Here is a 20249-nt window from a genome sequence, read left to right on the forward strand (position 1 = left end):
ATTTCATATAAAGTAAAAATGATAAAATATTATTTTAAAAATCTGTAAAAAGATTTTTTAAGCATATAATGGAATAAACGCGTACAAATAAAAATTAAAAAAAGAACGTCGTATAGGAAGCACCTTAATACCCATCGCAACCAAAAAATACGTATTGTATGTAATGATTTTTAATTAGACATAACAGGAAATAATATGAAAAAATAACTGAAAATGCAAACAGAATAATATTAGAAAACGGAATAAAATTTAGAACTTAATACAAATTTAACTAAACTCTTAGTCACTTGTTACGCTACAAACGTGTAGTCTACGTCGGATCTAGATTCATTGATATTGTTTTTTGTATCTCACACTTGTTGCTTTACCCCAAAGTAAAGAGACACCATATTGTACCCCAATAATAACATAAATAATACTCACATAATCAAGTCGATAATAAAGCACATTTTTGTATAAATTAATTTTTTATCAAAAATAATAAATTCGTAATTCACGAGCGAGTAAGTGAGGTGCGTCGTTGCGCAAAGGATGGCTACTGAGTCTGCGCTCTGCTCTCGAGCGTATTGATCTAAGGTTCAATATTAACTCGTGCCACCCTAACTACCCCATTGGATAGGAGAAGCGCATATTTGTACATTAATAATCGCAATGTTTTAATGTTTTAATGGTGCAATATATTTCTAAATACGTCCCTATTAATGGACAATACTAAGCTATATTACAATTTCTTTAGTGAAAACTGATTTATAATAACTGATATATTATGATTTCGTTGTTAAGAATTAAAAGCGATTCCATTATTGCTACTGCAACATTTAGACGCATTAATCAATGACTATTGCTTGAAGTAGCTTTTATTTAAAAAATAAGCATCGATTAAGGGATCTGAATGTTGCGTTTGCTCTAATCAAAAACAACTTAGATAATTTGAAGCAAAGTAAATAAAGCCAAAAATATATTAAAGAGGTCATGCACCAAGTAATACGTTTCAATAAATAATTAATATATTTCAACGGTTAAAACAATTACAGCATTGCAGGAACAAGGTACAATATTTTTTTGCATTTGTAGCTACGCACAGCATCAAATACTTTTTCTATTCGTATAATAAATATATGAAACGAAATAGTTTGATTTTAAATAATTGAAAAAATGCATAAATATTATGTTCTGATACTATACACCTTTATGGAGTATGGGGTAAACGCATCAGCGTCTAGTGTAAGTGGAGATGCGCGCTGCGCACAGGTAAGGACAGTCGGCGTCACTGCGCATTAGTGATTGTCACCCGCAACATTGCGATGTACAGGCAATTGAAATGCATCCAAGACGCCATATCGAATTTGTAGTTCTGGTACATTATATATGAAATCGCAAATATGCCAAAACAATGACTAAGAAACAAAACAACCACGATAATTCAATTTGTAACGTGATAATGGTGAACAAGAGCATTTTATAACATCATCCAGTCTGAAACATTTAAAAAATGTCGACATGACTTAATAAACTTTTAAAAAACTTCCTCAAGTTTTTATTCTAGTAATATATATAAATTTTATTAAACGTAAGATGTTTATTACGTTTATGAGTAAATCATATAACATGAATCCACTTAATTAAACAAGATTCAAGAAGTTTAAAATGCTCTGAATACCAATAGCCCAGCAAATTAATTAATCATATTTACCAATCCCATGCCGTGGTCGCCGCGACCTACTCCCGAGTGAAAAACAAACTAAAAATGCTAAGCCACTGTCACATAATTTCAGAGTCCTCAAACATGACTGTGTACTTTGATTCTACTCTTTTATTAAAAGAATATAACCGCAGCGGCTTACGGGCCCAGACCGACGTCCGAGCAAACCTCGCTACAACTGAGGGTTGGCCCTTTACAAAAGGTTGTACAAGTTCATCCCTACCCAAACCGAAAATCGATTTGCTAATAAGTTACGCACCCCTTATCATTACCCCACGAGGAAATATGCTCAATCATCCGAGACCCGCCCCGCCCCGTTCTGCCCTTTTTTCCTCCGGGCTGCCGGCCTGAGGGATCCTGGGCTTTCGTTCGTATATATACGTATTGTTGTATATATTGTATGCCTTGTAGATGTAATAAATTTAACTTGCCCCTTTTCTCAACGCAATATAACAATAGAAAGGGATGGTTGTCTTTCTTCCACAAATTGTTTACATACGAGTTCTACGTTTTTTACTTGTGATGAAATGAACGAATCCTTTTTATAGTTACATATTAAGTATATAATTTGTAAAAAATACATTCTAACATACGTTACACAAATATAATACCTAAAAAAACAATATGGTAGATAAACTGTACAATAATTAAATAAAAATATGTTCTTATCAACGGAAACCTTAGTCGCAACGAAAATAAAAACATACTTTATGCTAATCCATAAACCATCATAACGAGACTACGAACATGAAAAAGTCAAAAATCATGCTGTCAGTAATTAAAAGGAGTTCGTAAATATTAAGTTAAAACAAAGTATTTGGGCATGCTAATTCACTTATTTGATCCTTTTTATGTTATAGGGGTAACGAGTCGGGTAACGACGCCAGCCGTAAGACCAGAAGCTTTGATTGAATTATGGTTGTTTTGGTCTCGTGCAATTTCCTTCGTAGGTTTTCCAGTGCAGTCTAATTAGGAGGTTGTAATTGAGATGGCGGCCTGTCTGTGTTTATATTATTTCTTTGTAATCAATTTTGTGTTGATTGTTTCTGTAGAATCCAGTAATACAAGCGATATAGGTATGTAACAAAAAGTCCTAAGGTCGAATTCAATATGTGTCCCCGTTATACGATGGAAAGATAGTAAAGGGGTGGAATTATGATGATGTACCTTTGTCCTAAATTAGGTAGTATCACTTTTAGAAGAAGTCAAGAACCCTTCTTTAAATCGATATTCTTTTTTTTAAGACTGAGGAATCCTATTATTATAAATGCGAAAGTTTGTGAGGATGGATGTATGTACCTATATGTATGTTTGTTCACCCGATGGTAAGTTATTACCACCACCTCTCAACTTTTATACCAGGAGGCATAGAGGTACGTTGCCGGCTTTTTAGGTTTATTGTTTATATATCGTTTGCATTATTTAATCATTTATGTGTTCATTACCTATACACCAAGTTAATTACCAAAATAAACGAAATGGGGTACGCAGACATTATGAATATTTAGTCTGAATTTTTGTTTTGTATGCTAACCTATGACGAGTTGAAATTTTCATAAATCTTACATGAAATTGTAGACACAACACGTAATAAGTAACAAATACTATAAAGATCACATATCGGCATCAATCATCAATGAAAACTAAATATGCGTATTGTACAAAGAGTTCTAAGATTATACGGAGCGGACATTGAGAAGATTGTCATACAAAAATTTTGAGCTTATGTAATGGTAACTAATTTACTGTGAAATAGAAAAACATCAATGTAAAATACTTCATGTTCTTCCATATCATGATTTGCGCGTTTTTAATGTGTAAATTAGCGTATTTTTTATAAATAATAATAATAATAAATAATAACAGCCCTGTATTATATACTTGCCCACTGCTGAGCACGGGCCTCCTCTACTACTGAGAGGGATTAGGCCTTAGTCCACCACGCTGGCCTAGTGCGGATTGGTAGACTTCACACACCTTCGAAATTCCTATAGAGAACTTCTCAGATGTGCAGGTTTCCTCACAATGTTTTCCTTCACCGTTAAAGCGAACGATAAATTCACAAAGAATACACACATGATTTTTTTTTAGAAAAGTCAGAGGTGTGTGCCCTTGGGATTTGAACCTGCGGACATTTGTCTCGGCAGTCCGTTCCACACCCAACTAGGCTATCGCCGCTTATATTTTCTATAAATATATTTTTATAATTATTTTTGTATTAATATCTAAGGACTCTATATTGTCATCCGGATTACGGACATTTCAAATAAGACAGCGACTTATTACCAATTGGTAATAACTATTGGAGCAAAAAAAAAGCCAAAATAACTTTTGGCCCTGACGTCCGGTCTATAATTAACTATATAGTTTAATGTCTTTGCTAAGGTACGATTATTTAATGAATGAAATAAGACATAGTAAAAACTATCAAATTATATGGATTGACTAATAGGCGCTAGAAAACCACAATAGTGGATCAATGTGACGTATGAACAAATATTTCTTTTTAGAGATAACTTTATGACATCTTATTTTTTTTCCGTTAATGTGTTCAGATGCGATAGCAGGTAATTCCTTTATTTTTGATAATTAAAAGCTAGTGGTGTACCTATGCGTATTATGTATAGCATAATAACCTATAATTGTATCCAGTAAATACCATTTATCCGAAAGTTATCTCCGTATGCAGAGACTATCAAGGTTAAAGGGTACGTATGGGGTAAATGTTGTTATGGGGTGGATGGCGAAGTGGGCGCGCAATACGCAACTGCTACTGCAGCATGCTCTTAACTTGTTTTTTTTTTTTTAACAATACATATAATGCTCTTAACATGCCATAAACTTACCAGATTTCATAAAAGGGTATGAATTTATATTGGGAATAAGTTCACAATAGAGTGAGTGACTGATTTTGGTTCATTATATTTTTTTAAATATTTACGTTGTATAAACACTGACACAGAAAGAATGATTAAAATCATGTAACAAATTAACTAGTTATAAGCCTTTGAATTTCAGTAGAAGGGGTAAGTGTCAAAAAACTAGAAGAGAAAGACAATACACGCAAGTGACGTCATCGGGAATTACGATGCGTGCCAAAGAAAGACATGAAGCGATAAATCCACTGCGCCTACTCTTGCACATAGTAATATTTAAAATATAAAATACTATCCCATTTCTTAATAATTTTAATACAGTTTTTCCCAAATGGCTTCTTTTTCATAGTCTGCATATAAAAAACAAACATACAAAAAAGGTACTAAATCTAACATAGGAACATACCCTTTTACATTTCATGGAACATAGCACACAGTTCTACTGAAATTCATATTCTGTTACAATAATATCAAAAACTTAAATTCATCTGTAATAATAATACACAATGTCCAATGTTATTATTAATATCTCCTTACTTTATGTTTAGCCTGAAACCTGCTTAAAAATATTTATTTCTTAAAAATAATAGACCTTTTTTTATTATTGGTGTGTACATTGCTTTTACATGAAAATATTTCGCGTGACCCATTGAAGGTAAAGGCGCGAGCTAACCTATGTATCATATGTATACCACGATTTCTATTCACATGATAATAAATACCACCATCTGGCTAATAAGAAGTTAGTATCAAAAATCATTTTGTACAAAGGGACTTTAGCCATCTGCCGATCCTCCCTCAATTTAAAAATAGGGCACGGCACCCCCAATTTAGTTTCGAGCGCATGCGCTGAGTTAGGTCACCTAGAGATGACGCACTAGCTACATTGATTTGCGACCTTAAATAATCGCAATCGAGAAAATTTTGGTGATATATCGTTTTGAAATTTATATAACACCAGATGTTGCCCGCAATTTCGCTCGCGTTAAAAACCTTTCTCCGTATAAATTCCATTCATTCGTACCGATTCCTTTTCATAGCAATCTATGAAAAGAAATCGGTACTAAAAGTTAGATAGCGATGGCGTTGCGGATTGTCGCAGCGCCACCTAGACTAAATTAGACTACTTCATTTTTTTTTTTGACAAATATTTATTTACTATGGGGATTCATCCCCGGAGTAAAAAGAAGCCTACGTGCTAATCCAGGACAAGTTGAACCACACGTACATCACGCTTTTATCCCCGGTAGAGTAGGCTAGACTATCGCCGGCGGATCTAGTAATTAAATACTGTAACGGGCATAGCCACCTTCGGGTCCCGAACTAACCTCGGGTTACTTCGGGAATTCACTGCCATTGGCTCCCGATTACGTGACTTGCGGGTTTTGCCAATGAGGACGTGTGAACCCTATAGGTAAAGCGCGAACATTTGAAAATTCAAGGAGTGAAAAAACGGCGTCACAGGCGTTCCAATAAAAGCGTATCATGATATTTAATTTTGAAAGTTAACAATTTTGGAATTAACCTTTGCAAAGACTTATTTTTATTATAATACCCCATTATTCCATATAATAGGATATTTATTGACGTATATTCTATAGACACGAACGTCCATATAAACTATTTGTTCAAAATCTGAAATAAAATGGCAACCAAAACGTAACAGTGATTACCTATTTATTCATTTGAACAAGAAATAATCTTACTTATTTGACTAATATGTTTTATTCAAATCCAAGTTTACACTTAGACTCGAGATCTTATATCATGAGTTCCTTACATAACCACAAGCTGTATTATTGACCATACTAAAGTCAGTTTGAATGGATATCAGTTCAAATCAGTTGAACACAGTGAATGTGCGGAGCGCTAAATCTAGTACGTAGTACATATTATATCGATGAGGATATTTTATTACGCTGCATAACAAAGAGCCCTAGGCCATCTGTGCGTCTGACCGTCGCGAGATATCGATCAGGGTGTGGCACCCTAGACTTTCGCGTAATACGCATGTGCAACTTCCGAGGGGTGCTAGGTTGCCTAGGCAACATCCGAAGAGCTTTGTCGGGAGACCAGTGATGTTCCTCCGAGTCGTGCTTAAAATGCTAGCACTGGAATGGCTCCGACGCGTTCGGTTCGAGGTCCCGGAGTCATTCTAAAGTGCGGTAGACCATCACGGGGTTTTTAGTCGGTAAATATGTGACATACCCCGTATACCTAGCATATGCAGAATGAGGATCCAAGAGGGCATTCACCACAAAAAAAAGGTTGCCTAGGCGAAGGGTGCTTTGTTTTCAGCCAATTAAAATTAACAATGACTCAGTTAATTTAGTTAAATGTTTAGCGAGTTAATAATTTAATCTCAATAACATAATGCGACCACAAAATACGAATAATTTAAACCAGGGATTGATAACAACAAAGGTTTGATTCCGCCGCACACGATTCTCGACATTCGTTTTTTAATTACAATATTTGTTATTTTAAGCCGAAAAAGAAAGGCAGAAACAAACTGCGGGTTTTTTTTTGTCATCAATTGTCCATGAATATTTTGAATGAATATTTTGTAATTTTAATTATATAAGCTTTAACGTGGTACCAAAATTTGAAACATTTACAACAACAAAAATTTAAAAAAAAATACTTAAACAAATAAAAATTACATCAAATAGAGAGACCCCACAACATCTGTGCATATTAGCTGCATGTTTGAAAATTAAACGATTTAAAGCAAAGTTAATCATGGACGCCTATGGAAAAATTAAATTATTCAATCCAAAGAAAACGCTTACGTATGCCATATGCGCATTTTGCCCCTCAATATAAAAGGGGTCCGCACCCTAGATTTTTGCGTCATACGCATGCGCTATATTTAGGTCATCTAGGGCAGACGCACGAGCTGCAATGATTTGCAACCCTCGCGAACCTTGCATCGAGGACGTTTTGTTTATATTGCATTTTAAATGAAAGTTCCTCATATCGTACAATGAAGTCAATTGGGTCCTTACATATGTTTGATTTTTACTTAATTTTATATGCAACAAAGATCAAACGAAAAACCCACCAACTTTAAAATTTGATAACATTTACTTTTGAGTGGACTTATAATCCTTTTCTGCTAAATTTTGGATGACATACAAATTTAAAAATAATCATCAAGTTGTGGAATATCTTTCCCTAGATAAGGGTCATTGAATATCAGTGGCAAAGGGTTCATACAACCCGATTTCTAACGGCTTCTCTTTTAAATTTATTTACGTTGGTTTTAGTTTTTTTTTCTGTTAAATTACAGAAAACACGATATATTAATTAAGGCCACGATATGTTAATTAAGGCAATTGTTATTGCCTGGGGTTACCTTTTGAAAAATTTCAACCTTCGCCACTGTTGAATATTTGTATGGATATTATGTGAACACGTATTTTTATATCGTAGGAAATCATTTACTAGCATTTTTTCCAAATTAAATGTTTCGTAACATGTCTTTATTGGACGACGATGAACTGCATATCAAATACCGAAACCTCGCCTTCCGCCATAACTTATATGGAAACACAACCTCTTAGGGAAATGTTTCTCATTAGAGTATTGTTAAGAAGAAAACAAAAAAAAAGTACCTAGATCACCAAGTCAAGCTTCATATTATTATTTAGAATTGAAAGCAATTGATTTTAGATGTAGAGGTTTATGGCAACGGAACTGCGAAGAAAAGCTGTATTTATTTATTAAATATAATCTTACAGATAGTGAACGTACGGAGCGACATAGTCGCGAAATAACGACCAAGCTCCTTAAATATTTAAAAAAAAAAAAATCTTACAGATAATACACCCAATTTGAGATTATATTTACATAGTCATACAGCCCATTCAGATGCATATAGTTATGCATAGGTATTCCATATAGTCGATACATTATCAGTTAGATATTCTATAGTCACCTTTGTGAATTCTGCCAGCGTATAAATAAAGATATCTACGTTCCGCCCAACTTCATTGATTATGTATATCTCTCACCATCGGTGCGTACCGAGTAGTCTTAGTGCGAGTCAACTGGATTTCGAATAGCCTATCTCATGGCTTTGCAGAGGAAATACGAAAACAGGCATGGCTCTCAAAAGACGTATAATTTAAATTAAACCTAAATAAAAATTCGAACAAAGAGACCCCAGAACATCTGTGCATGTGGGTTGTAAGTTCAAAAATTAAATGATTCGGGAGCAAAGGAAGCCCTGGACGCCATGCCATCTGCGAATTTCACCCCACAGTTTAAACGGGGACCGCACCCAAGATTTTAGCGTTGTACGCATGCGCTAAATTTAGGTCATTTAGGGATGCCATACGAGCTGCATTTATTTGCGTACTTTGCGGACCCTCTATCGAGAACATTCTATTGAACAAGTATGTAGGTGTGATGGACATGATTATTGGAGACTTAGGTCTGCGTATTTATAAGTCTTTAGAATTTAAAGGAATCTCAAAATAGGGCTTTAAACACATTATTATAAAGGGGAGTTTTAGAGAGTTTTATCTAAATTTATGTATATAAAATATTCTTTAGAATTACCGTGATATAAACAGTCTTGTAAACATTTGTGGGAAGGTGTATGAGGAGGTGTAAAATATTAAATATTTCTAGTGATACCTAAAAACGAAGGCACAGGACCTGGCTGAAGAGTCGTAGGTTAGAAACGATCCTTAAAATAAAAATAAAGCAATTTTTGCAAAATATATTCTTGAGCCATTTTAATTTTTAATAATTTAACCATTACCATTTAACCATTGCCAGGTGTTTGAAAATTTATATTAAAAAATTTAGTATCTTCGATTACAAGTGTTTTCTCTCGGTGACGTTGCATTGCGTACGCGGTACGACACAGCTCTGATGCCTTAAATCCAGGTACAAAGTGATATTAGGATTTTATGCTCGACACGGAGTAGAACTGGTAACATCTCTACCTACCTCTACAGGGATAATGGCGTAATGTATGTTTGTAACAAAAATACGCAATACGTAATTACCAATATCCCATTATTTTAATTTTCGTGCAATATATTTTTATTACGCTACAATACAATAAAAATTAGAGGATCTACGCATCTGATCCTTGGTATCGGTCAGGGCATGGTACCCTAGACTTCCACGTAGTAGTTTTACCATTCCATCAGCAGTGCGTAAATTTGTAGCAGGAAAAGGTAGAAAAATCAATATCGAGAATGTATCAGTTTTATATCACAAGCAGATTTTTATTTCCTGTGACATATCTATGAAACTGGACTGGTTTCAGTCTTACTTGAATAATAGAAAACAAATAGTGCAAATTAAACACCATGACATCCAAACACACGAAATTAAAAATATAAGATCTAATACGAAAACTCTAACTTGTTCAATTCCACAAGGAAGTGTCCTAGGGTGCATCTTGTCCTAATATATATAAACGACCTCCCAAAAACTCTTAATAAAGAAATAGCACTACCAATATTGTTTGCAGATGATATTTCAGTATTGATCAAATGTGAAAATAATGACAACATCAATACTATTATGAGTGATACAATGGATACTATAACATGTTGGCTTAATGAACACAATTTAGAAGTAAATTATAGTAAAAGTAAGATCATGCAATTTAAATCTTATAAAACCCGCTCTCTTATGATAAACTTTAATTATTTAAACACCCATATTATAGAAAAAGTAGAGTCATTTAGTCTGTTAGGTATTCAAGTTGACACACATTTTAATTGGAAATCCCATATAGAACATATCATAAGTAAATTATCAAAATTCACTTGCACTTTTTGAAATTAAATACAGTACCGACACACAAAGTGCATTGTCGGCATATTATGCTTATGCTCACTCATGGCTGAAATATGGAGTTATGTTATAGGGAAATAGTGTAAATGCAAAAGATTTATTTGTTATACAAAAGAAATGTTTAAGAATTATAGCTCAAATAGATAATAGACAAAGCTGTAGACCCTACTTCATTAAATATAAAATATTAACTTTACCATCGATATATATTCAAGACCTATGTACATATGTTTTCAAAAATAGTAATAACTTTAAAACATTAACCCAACTGCATAATATAAACACTCGCCACAAGACGAACCTCTACTTACCACTATCTAGAACAAAAATGCTCCATGATAGTCCATATTATATGGCGGTTAAAATATTTAATAAACTACCAGATGAAATCAAAACTGAACCAAAATTTGCTATATTTAACAAAAAACTTAAAAAATATCTGGTACAGAATTGTTATTATACAGTAGATGAATATTTTAAGAACCACTAGGAAAGAAGCAAAATTGTATGTTGGATGTTATAAATATTAAGTATTGTTTTTATATAAGTAATAGTTTTAATTCATTATCTAAATATTGTATCTATAGTAAATTGTTATTAATGTAGCGTCCTCAAATTTGCAATGTCTGAAAAGGACTACTAAGTCATAAGAACATAAAATGTAACAACAGCAATTATTATACACTTAGTAAGCAAATAAATAAATAAATAATCAAAAGTCATTACTTAACAGACCAGGGGCCTTATTCTGTATGTCACTGTAAACGCGTAACGCGACCATATCGCGTTATCTTCGTGAAATTTGCGTAAAATGGTATTCTGTATGCCAAATTCTATTGTCTTTAACGTGACGCGGTGCGTTACGTGCTTGTTACGCTCTGTCAAAAGAACGTGTGGCATAGAGAATAAGGCCCCAGTTTATGATCAGTCTGGCATCAGTTCAATCAGTGGCCTCAGTATTGGCTGTTAGTACTTAATAAAGCCGCTCCTTAAACAAATGACCCTAGACATCTATGCAATTTAACCCTTGATTAGAGTATTGATCTGGGTGTGGCTCTCGGACTGCAAAGCGCATGTCCGGTGCTTTGAGAGACCTAGGTTGCCTGGCGACGCACCATCCCCCTCCAAATTAATTGAAAGTGGGCGCTTCACCCACGATCCACCGGCTTCAATCAACAGCTTGAGCGATAACTCCCTAATTAAAATGAATGAAGTATTTGTCCCGGGGTAGATAGAAGTATGAGAAAAATGTGAACATTTTTATCGAATTTGCGAGTACATGACAAATATCAAGGCCGCTAAGTTACTTTTTTTTCAGTTTAATGTATGAATAATCGGTTGCTTGTGTCGACGGCCCATTTATAGATATCCAGTGATTATAAATGGACATTTGCGATTTATAAAAAGTAAAAATAAAACTTTGTATAAGTTATTACGAAAATTGGTTCTGAGTTAAAAGTTAAAAGAAATGACACCTTAAATGAAAAGTTACAAATATAGGTCTGTAAAACACAACAATTAACGTGCTTGTTTTAATAAAAAAACAATAAAACTTAAAACCAACTTATAAAACTCAAAAGCTAAAAGTCAATATAACCTATTTTATATCTATAGCTATTAATACAAAAAACTCACAATTTTAACTCGATTCCTTTTCTGTTGAAAGTGGTTTTATGCAATTAGTATGTATATCGTAACAAATTCTTCTACCGCAACTCAGAAATGCCTGTCGCCATCTAGTGTCATTTTTATGCGTTATCACCACAATTATGTCAATACCACATCAATCATCTGGCAGTTCCAGTGATGTTAACGAGATGGCGGTGTATATAAATTGTGCCGCCACATGCCCTACTAAAATTATAAATGCATAAGTTTGTGAGGATGGATGTATGTATGTATGTTAATAAACTTTTGGAGCACAAGTTAAGTGCTAATGTCTAGATCTATAAGTAACTATACTGTTCAGTGGCTTAGGAAATAATTGGACTTCCTTGGCATGATGTTCTATAATGTGAAGCAAAACATGGGTAAAAATACTAGCTTAAACAAAGAACCCTAGACACGTATGCAATTCGCCCCTGAATTGAATTATTGATTTGGGTGTGGCATTGGGACTGCAAAGCGCATGTCCGGCGCTGCGGGAGGCCTAGGTTGCCTGGCGTCGCACCCTACTATCTATTTGGAGGAGGGCGCCTTATCCACCATTCATCAACCCTTATATATGACGCAAATTATAATTACTTAATATTAATGGAAACGTTATACTCCATATAGATTCAAACATTTGTTTTTATCGCTTGGAGCATCAAGCTCATGGCTTTCGGATAAAGTCCACCCATGGTTACCAAACAAAAAATAAAAGGAATTCGCTTGACAAAGGAGAAAATTATTACTGCTTCGTTACTTATAATATGAAGATAATAAACGAATAACACAAAATACACAGTGCCCGTAAATAAAGGCATATAAGTAACGGACTGATTTACAAATAATTACGTAGAAGTAATTTGGTTATTATTCGTGAATACCTCAAATATTAAAAAATATTTTGAAATCATATCCGGTTAGTTTCTTTAACGCAGCTCCCTCAAACATTGTTCAGTAACGTTCTTTTATTTATTTTTACCAAACTATTAATGAGACGCAGGCTGATGGATGTAATTTTGTATTGGCTGCAGTTATGGCAATTATCTGCTGAAACCGAAACCGAAAACGAAACTTCGGTCGAACACTAAGTAAGGCATTAACAACACAATAACAAAAGTCCAATATCATCAATTCAAATGAAATTTATTTTCGTTAAACTAACCTCTGATATTACATAGTCATATATTTATGACTGTATAATATCTGACGTGTTCCGGAGTGGAGACCACGTCTTGGCAGACGTAGCATGGGGCGTCCTCTGGCCAGATGGCGGGATGACTTGCACAAGAGGGCCGGCAACGACTGGATGCATAAAGCAGCAGACCGGGCTCTGTGGCGTACCTTGAGGCGTATGTCCAGCAGTGGACTGCAACGGACTAATGATGATGATATTTATGACTACGAGGATAAGTTGCAAACTACATACCATTTTAAAAAATAAATATTGAGTTCAAGTTTTTTCTATGAAGGGACATTTCAGAGTCAGTATCACATTTCCTGATTCTATGTCCTATTAGTTTTAATTCTGTTATGGACATTAGAACACATTGCATGTATAGTTTTGTATGTTGTCATTAGCGTGTGTCAATCTTTTTTCAATTTATGGAAAACTAATAAAAGAGTGTTTTTAAAAAATCTGAAGTAATTAATTACAAGCAAATTATAACAAATTGCCTTGTAAAAAACGCTACATAAACCGCCATATTTATTTGATCGCTTTCACTTACATGTTTGTTTTTTGCATAACTGAAAGACACCGCCGATTTTAGTATTTCATATAAATTTCAACTTAATAATACTAAACGTTCCGGGAAAAAGGTCTTAACAGACATACAGACGGACAAGGTGATAATATAAGGGTTTCTTTTGAGGTAACGAACCCTAAAAAGGACAATATTTGTAAGAGCAGCAATAAACAAGAGGTAAGGTTGCGTGATTTAAAAAAAAAAGTTGTTAACTCTAGTATTTTTAATAACCCTGTAATTTTCAAGAACAATAACCAAATAACTCTTAGATCATGAGGTGTAGAATCATCCACTTTCGTATCCCCATTAATTTACGTGATGCGACATAAAAATTATCCCATGAGTCTGGGAATGCGCCCTATAGAGGGTGGCGGTAGTACAAATCGATATTAATGAGGGTGGGTTGTCTGGGTAACCTAGGACTCCTCTGCTGCTGCACATGCGCACTTCGAGGAAGTCTAGGGTGCCACGCCCTGATCGATACTAAGCAAAAACTAAATGCGTCGATGACTTTGTTCAGAATTAAAAGGAAAAACAGTATATTGAGTATTCTTGCTTCAAGGGCCGTCTAGACGGCTTAGTTGTGGAATTTCTCAAATAATGCAGTTCACCATGTTTTTTATTTAAACTTCTTTCGTTCTGCTAAGTGCTCCATTTCAAAATTCAATAAATCTTAAATTGCTCGAAAACTAATCAGTTTCCGATAGGACTTCGTTTAACAAAATCCCCGGTTTTTGTCCCTATCTACAAGCTTCTAATGAGAATAAGTAAATTTGGAAGCGATTTACATAAAAAAGCGGATTATGCTTTTTGAAAAAATAGTATTCTAACTAAAATTCGAATCCAACAATTTATAATATTAATAATAATTAATAAACACGCGGATATTTTTCAGAGCGAAAACACATTTGTATACATATAAATTAATAGTTTATGTATATTTTTTCTGATTGATAAAGACGTAAAAAAAAAATATGTCAATCCTTTCAATAAATGACAACACAAAAAAGTAGGTACGTGTGACACAGAAGGTCAGGGATGAGGCGACATCTTATCCATTAAAGTGAAATTAACTGCCAAAACAAAGATGGCGGTTTACAAGGGTACGCAATCAGGTACTCGTGACTTATTTTGGGAGGACATTTGCCGCGGCACTAGGTACACAGTCCAGTGTGTATACTTCATGGTTATGACTACACAGTGAGACCTATGAGGGCTCGCGAACATTTCCTGGCCTTCTCCCCTCCACCCATTCTAAGGAGGTTCCTTTTTCTCCCCCCACCATTTTCCTTCCCCAAATATCCCCCCAATTTTTCTCCAGGGCCTTGCAGTCGTTAAGCCAGGGGATTGCAGCATCCACTTGACTGGTTTCCCCCAGTGATGACTACGGGGTCCGATAATAAAAAAGAAAACATGAACTGTCAATATCGCTGGCTTTAACAATAATATCTTACAAATCCCAGTGCATCTACACTATAAAATCTTTCGTAAGAACTTGACACATGAAGTCTACCAAATCGCATTAAAACTGCTTCACCAGACAAACCAAGCAATTATTAAAATTATTTTCGATTATCATTAACTGAAAACAAAATATGACCACATGATTACATATAAAAAATTATATGCGTTCGAAAATTTCGCAGTAGCAATGCTCTCGCTATGCACGCTTTGCGTTGACATATACCTTTCTGTAATATTATTAAAATAAAGAGATAGATATGCGATTAGACGCGTAATCTTAAATCGAAAAAAATGTCCTAATGAGGACAATTGCATACACTCCGCGTAAATAACAATGTACTACTGTATTTTAGTTCGTGCGCACGTGTGTATGTCGTATATGTAACATACTTACACTCACACACACACATAATCCAATAAATGAAAAACCCATCCTACGCCAAAGAAATTGATCAGGATATCAATCAATCCTACAATTTGGTTGAGTTTCAAGTTAATGCCGACTTAATAAACTTAGAATTAGTTATATCATGGGTTCATAAGTGCGTACTTACGGTTTGAGTCGTAACTTTACTAACTCTTACTTTATTAACTCAATTGTTCCTACAATGCCTCGCGGACAATACTTTAGAATCAACAATATAAGCTTTAAAAATCTAAATTTGTAAAAACTAAATATATTTTAATATTAGCAAAAGGTCAATCTCTTTATTTGAGCTTTCATCTCTTCAGGTATGCATTGCAAACCGAAGGATATTAGTTTGCGTACTGCGCAGACATACAAGACGTCTGATGACAAAATATCCTTGAATTGCAATTTTATATCCTATGAACTTCTATTTCAAAACTATCTAATGGAGAAACGCCATCAGTTTCAAAACTCAGTGAAAATTTAATTTAGCGCCATCTATCTTTCAATCTAGTAAATTATGACAAAACTGCGTCATAGTTATACTGCAGACATTTAACCAAACTTTTATGCAAAACAATCTCATTCGTTGTCCACAAAATTTTGACTATTAGTAATACTTAAATAAGCTGATGCACAAGATGTCCATGATACACAATGCTAACTGAAAGTCAACCGTATGCACATGCACACATGGGTGTCATTTTAATAACAACAATGTGTTTCTGCGACGATGTTTCAATTTCGTTTAAAACTAGGCTTAGGCGTAAAAACCTGGCACTAGGTAATGATTATCCGATGAAATGCTGTAATTCACTCATTTAGTATCATCGATAATGCATTAAATATTAAAAAAAAAAACTGATTGTACTAATATAGACGTAGATATTATAACTTTGTTTGCAAAGGGTAGTCTCTGGAACTACCAAGATAATTCCAAAAAACACAAACTGCTTTATCTTATTACCATAGAGTGTATTTTTAATTCTTCATCCCGAACAGACATGCGAACCGAGAAGGCAAAGCATTATCAACAATAAACTTTAAATCAACTTACCTTTATCCTTCTTAATATCAGTCTTGATTTTATCATCTTTTTTAGCATTGTCCTTCTTAATATCGTCCTTCGTAACATCACCAATCTTAATCCATATCACTAACTTTGTTTCCTCGTCGGTTTCAGTTAACTCGTGTGTAATCATCGTGAAAAAAGCCGATACACCGACTGAACAAACTTATTGTCCCGAGACGACCACTTTGCACAATAAGAAGATTGGCACAGGGGCGTTTTAAACAGAGTGGATACGTAGCTTTCAAGTATTGATCCAGGTAAATAGTCCACTAGCGCCACCAAGGCTTCATACTTTATAAATTTATTCTGAAATGCGCCATCTACCATTCACAGCAGGTATTTTCATTTTAACTGACGAACTAAAACTCAGCGGCTGGATATTGTACTGAAACTGAGGCATGCCGCCATACCGTAGTTTACACAACAGATAGAGGAAGTTAGTGTCGATCGTAAGGCCTGGAATACATGTACTCCATATAAGAAGAAAACTAATTTGGGATTATCTGCCATAGTAGTTCAGTATCTATAGCAATTACCACTAATATGACATTTGTAAAGCGCAGTATTAGCCTTTTTTAGCTCTTGACGGCAATAGAAAATCATAGAAAAATTTCATTGGGATCCACATATAGTATAAATCGACGTCGCCTATGAAAACTCGCATTGCTCTAAAGATTATGGTAAAGTCACTCGTGCGACACACATACAACGCATTTAAACCCAGGTAGAAACATACATATTGAAATAGGGAACACAATAAATAAATGAATGTGTTCATATTTTTTGATCAAACAAGCATACGGTTCACCTAATGATAAGTGACCACTGCTGGCCTAGAACATATACTTAATATACATTTCTTAAACTTAAGTTTATACATAAAATAAAATGCCTAGACCGCGTACAATACATTGCGACATGGGACAAATTAGCTCTACTTTGATGTCAAGCCCATTTTTAACGAGCAAGGAGTATTCAACAGCCTATTTATTAGGCAGTAATATTTTTTTTAAAACTAGACAACCATTCCTTAACAAATCAAATGAGCAAAATTGTTCCATACGCACATATACACATCGACAACTCGTATGAAAAAAATGTAGTGAACCAATGTGAACAAAAATACCAGTATGTAATATTATTTACGCGTAGTGTATGCAAATATCCGAATCGTAAAATTTCGAGTGTTCCGATTGAGCTTGATTGATTTAATGGCTTGTAATTAATTATATTTAACATCAATACTCCATAACAAACTCACAACTGATAACGCAAAATAACTAATCATAATATGACAGCAAATTAATCACACCAAAACAGGGTTTAATGAATTGTAATATGGAATAACAGAGTGGAACGGACTGCGAGAGGATGGTATGCAGGATGGAGCCCAGGGTCCAGGACACATAACTCGCTATTTGAAATAACATAAATATTTAACATATCGCTTAGTTTAAAAGTAAATACTACCAGGATGATATCACAAAACAGTCATTAAAATTTTATTTATCATTTAAATGTTTAAATAATTTAAAAATTTCAAGAACAAAAAGCATTTTTACTTAATATAATCATGTGGTATTATTGATATATGTAAAATAAAGTAAACAATTAAACTTCGCAGAGCTTTTTTCTGTCCTACTAATTGCAGGGTACTAGAATTTTTTTTTTTCATTTTGGCCATGCCTTGAGCTATGGCCTTAATATGTTTTGTAATAGGGTTTAAATAATATGGACTCATGAAAAACATCCTTTGAATTAAATAATATATATATCTGGAAATTTATCCACAATCAATAGGTACAACTTTTAAGTATTTAACCCAGTGCAGTGTATAAAAGCATGTGCTAAGATAAAAATCTTTGAATTGATTTTAATAATATTATATTGTTATATCTGCCAAATTCCATGTTATAGGCTTTATATTGATTTTACCATAGTAACTTATCAAAATTATGTATCATAAAAACATTTTAATAAAATCAAAGTTGTATCTACATAATATGGAAACAGGTAGATGCCACCTGTTTATTTTTGATGGGATAGGCAGAGTAGTAATTTTGCTTGCTTGTTTCATGATGTGATTGCGGGTTAACCTTACATGTACTGGACCGCAGAATAGTTTTATAGCTATCGAGCACACAATACAACTATGCCACTGGCTTAAGTACCTTTATTACTCTGAGATATTATATAACAGCAGCTAACTATGTGAATGTTGTGATAGGCATATTGGCACCTTTTGACAGTTGGAGAATAACTTATTAATAAAAAGTCAATAAATTAATGACAACAGCCCTACCCTCTGAATAATGTTTCAGAAACCTATATTGATTTGACAGCGCTGTCAAATGAAAATAGGTGTTAGTTACCCATTACTTTGATAAACCTTTCAGAACCCCAGCAATAATGTGGTATATATATTTTTTTTTTCAATATTGCAATATTAGGCTTTTCTAAGAAATTGACATTTATTCCTAACTTGCCTTATTTTTTGGGACAATTTAAAATAAGGCAGATACATATTAAATAATTCATGATCCCAGATGACCAGTCATTGCAGATACAATACACTTTGTAACAAACAACACAGTGAAACAACATAAAATTTATTGTAAATTATTATAATTTCAGAATAATAATGTCACCTTCCCTTCATCCCATTCATTTTTTTAGTTCGAAACCTACTTTTGGATTTATTCTAAGTTTGTTAAACAATATTGTTGTTTAAGATAAGTCGACATTGTTATTACAGCATCGCTTTGTCAATTGAAGAATAACTATTAGGCCGGCCAAATTATATTAATCATCAATCATATTTCATCTGTTGACATTCTATCTAAAGAGCACTAACTATATTGACAGGGAAGCGGGTATACATCCTTCATCTATCAACATTATTTCTGGACAGCACTCCTCTAAGCATCAGAGGCAGTGGGGTCACTGCTGTGCCCATATGAAAAAAGTTGTTAAATTTAATAGAAACCATATAGCTTGTTGGCAAATGTATTGCTCAAACTTGGTTGCTTGGTTGTGTGCGACTTATTACATGAGGTATAAAAAATATATAAGAAAACCATTTAAGAATAAATCTATATGACCAATGTAAAAATATTACAGGTGTCTTCCTTCTTCGAATTTAATAATAAAAAATACACAAGAGTGTTTCTATAACAAATGGCTTAGTACATGTGCTATTATGCACTTATATTCAAGTTTGATGTGTAATTTAGATTCTAAATGAATTCTCAAACGCTCTGTAGGCCGATTAGTATGAATAAGTTAGCACATTCCGCCGTGAAGTCAAGACAAATTATTAATCGATCGAACCTATTAGCAAATGCATTATGAATAAGGCAAGCGCCCACAATGTGTACCTATGGCTTGAAGTAACCTGCATTATAGCCCTTGTTTACATTATTGAAGCCTAACAATTTTACAACAAGGTTACTGGACTCGTCTTTAATATTCAAGAAAACAAATGCAGCGATTACGAGGTTCGTCTGAT

General features: G+C 34.0%; 1 protein-coding gene across 2 annotated transcripts in view; it reads right to left on the reverse strand.

Annotated features, from left to right (window-relative positions):
• The window catches only part of LOC115440573, a 52990-nt gene that overhangs the window by 32483 nt on the left and 258 nt on the right, over nucleotides 1-20249 (reverse strand). Inside the window, exon 1 of one of the 2 annotated variants that reach the window (XM_030164944.2) lies at nucleotides 16727-16957. The exons of the other annotated variant lie outside the window; for it this stretch is intronic. Within the exon in view, the coding sequence (XP_030020804.1) occupies nucleotides 16727-16871 (145 nt within the window). The 5' untranslated portion in view covers nucleotides 16872-16957. Of the gene's footprint in view, nucleotides 1-16726; nucleotides 16958-20249 lie in introns of those variants that run through there. 2 annotated transcript variants of the gene reach the window in all.

This window comes from Manduca sexta, chromosome 27 (assembly GCF_014839805.1).
Source record: "Manduca sexta isolate Smith_Timp_Sample1 chromosome 27, JHU_Msex_v1.0, whole genome shotgun sequence".
NCBI classification, from domain to species: domain Eukaryota; kingdom Metazoa; phylum Arthropoda; class Insecta; order Lepidoptera; family Sphingidae; genus Manduca; species Manduca sexta.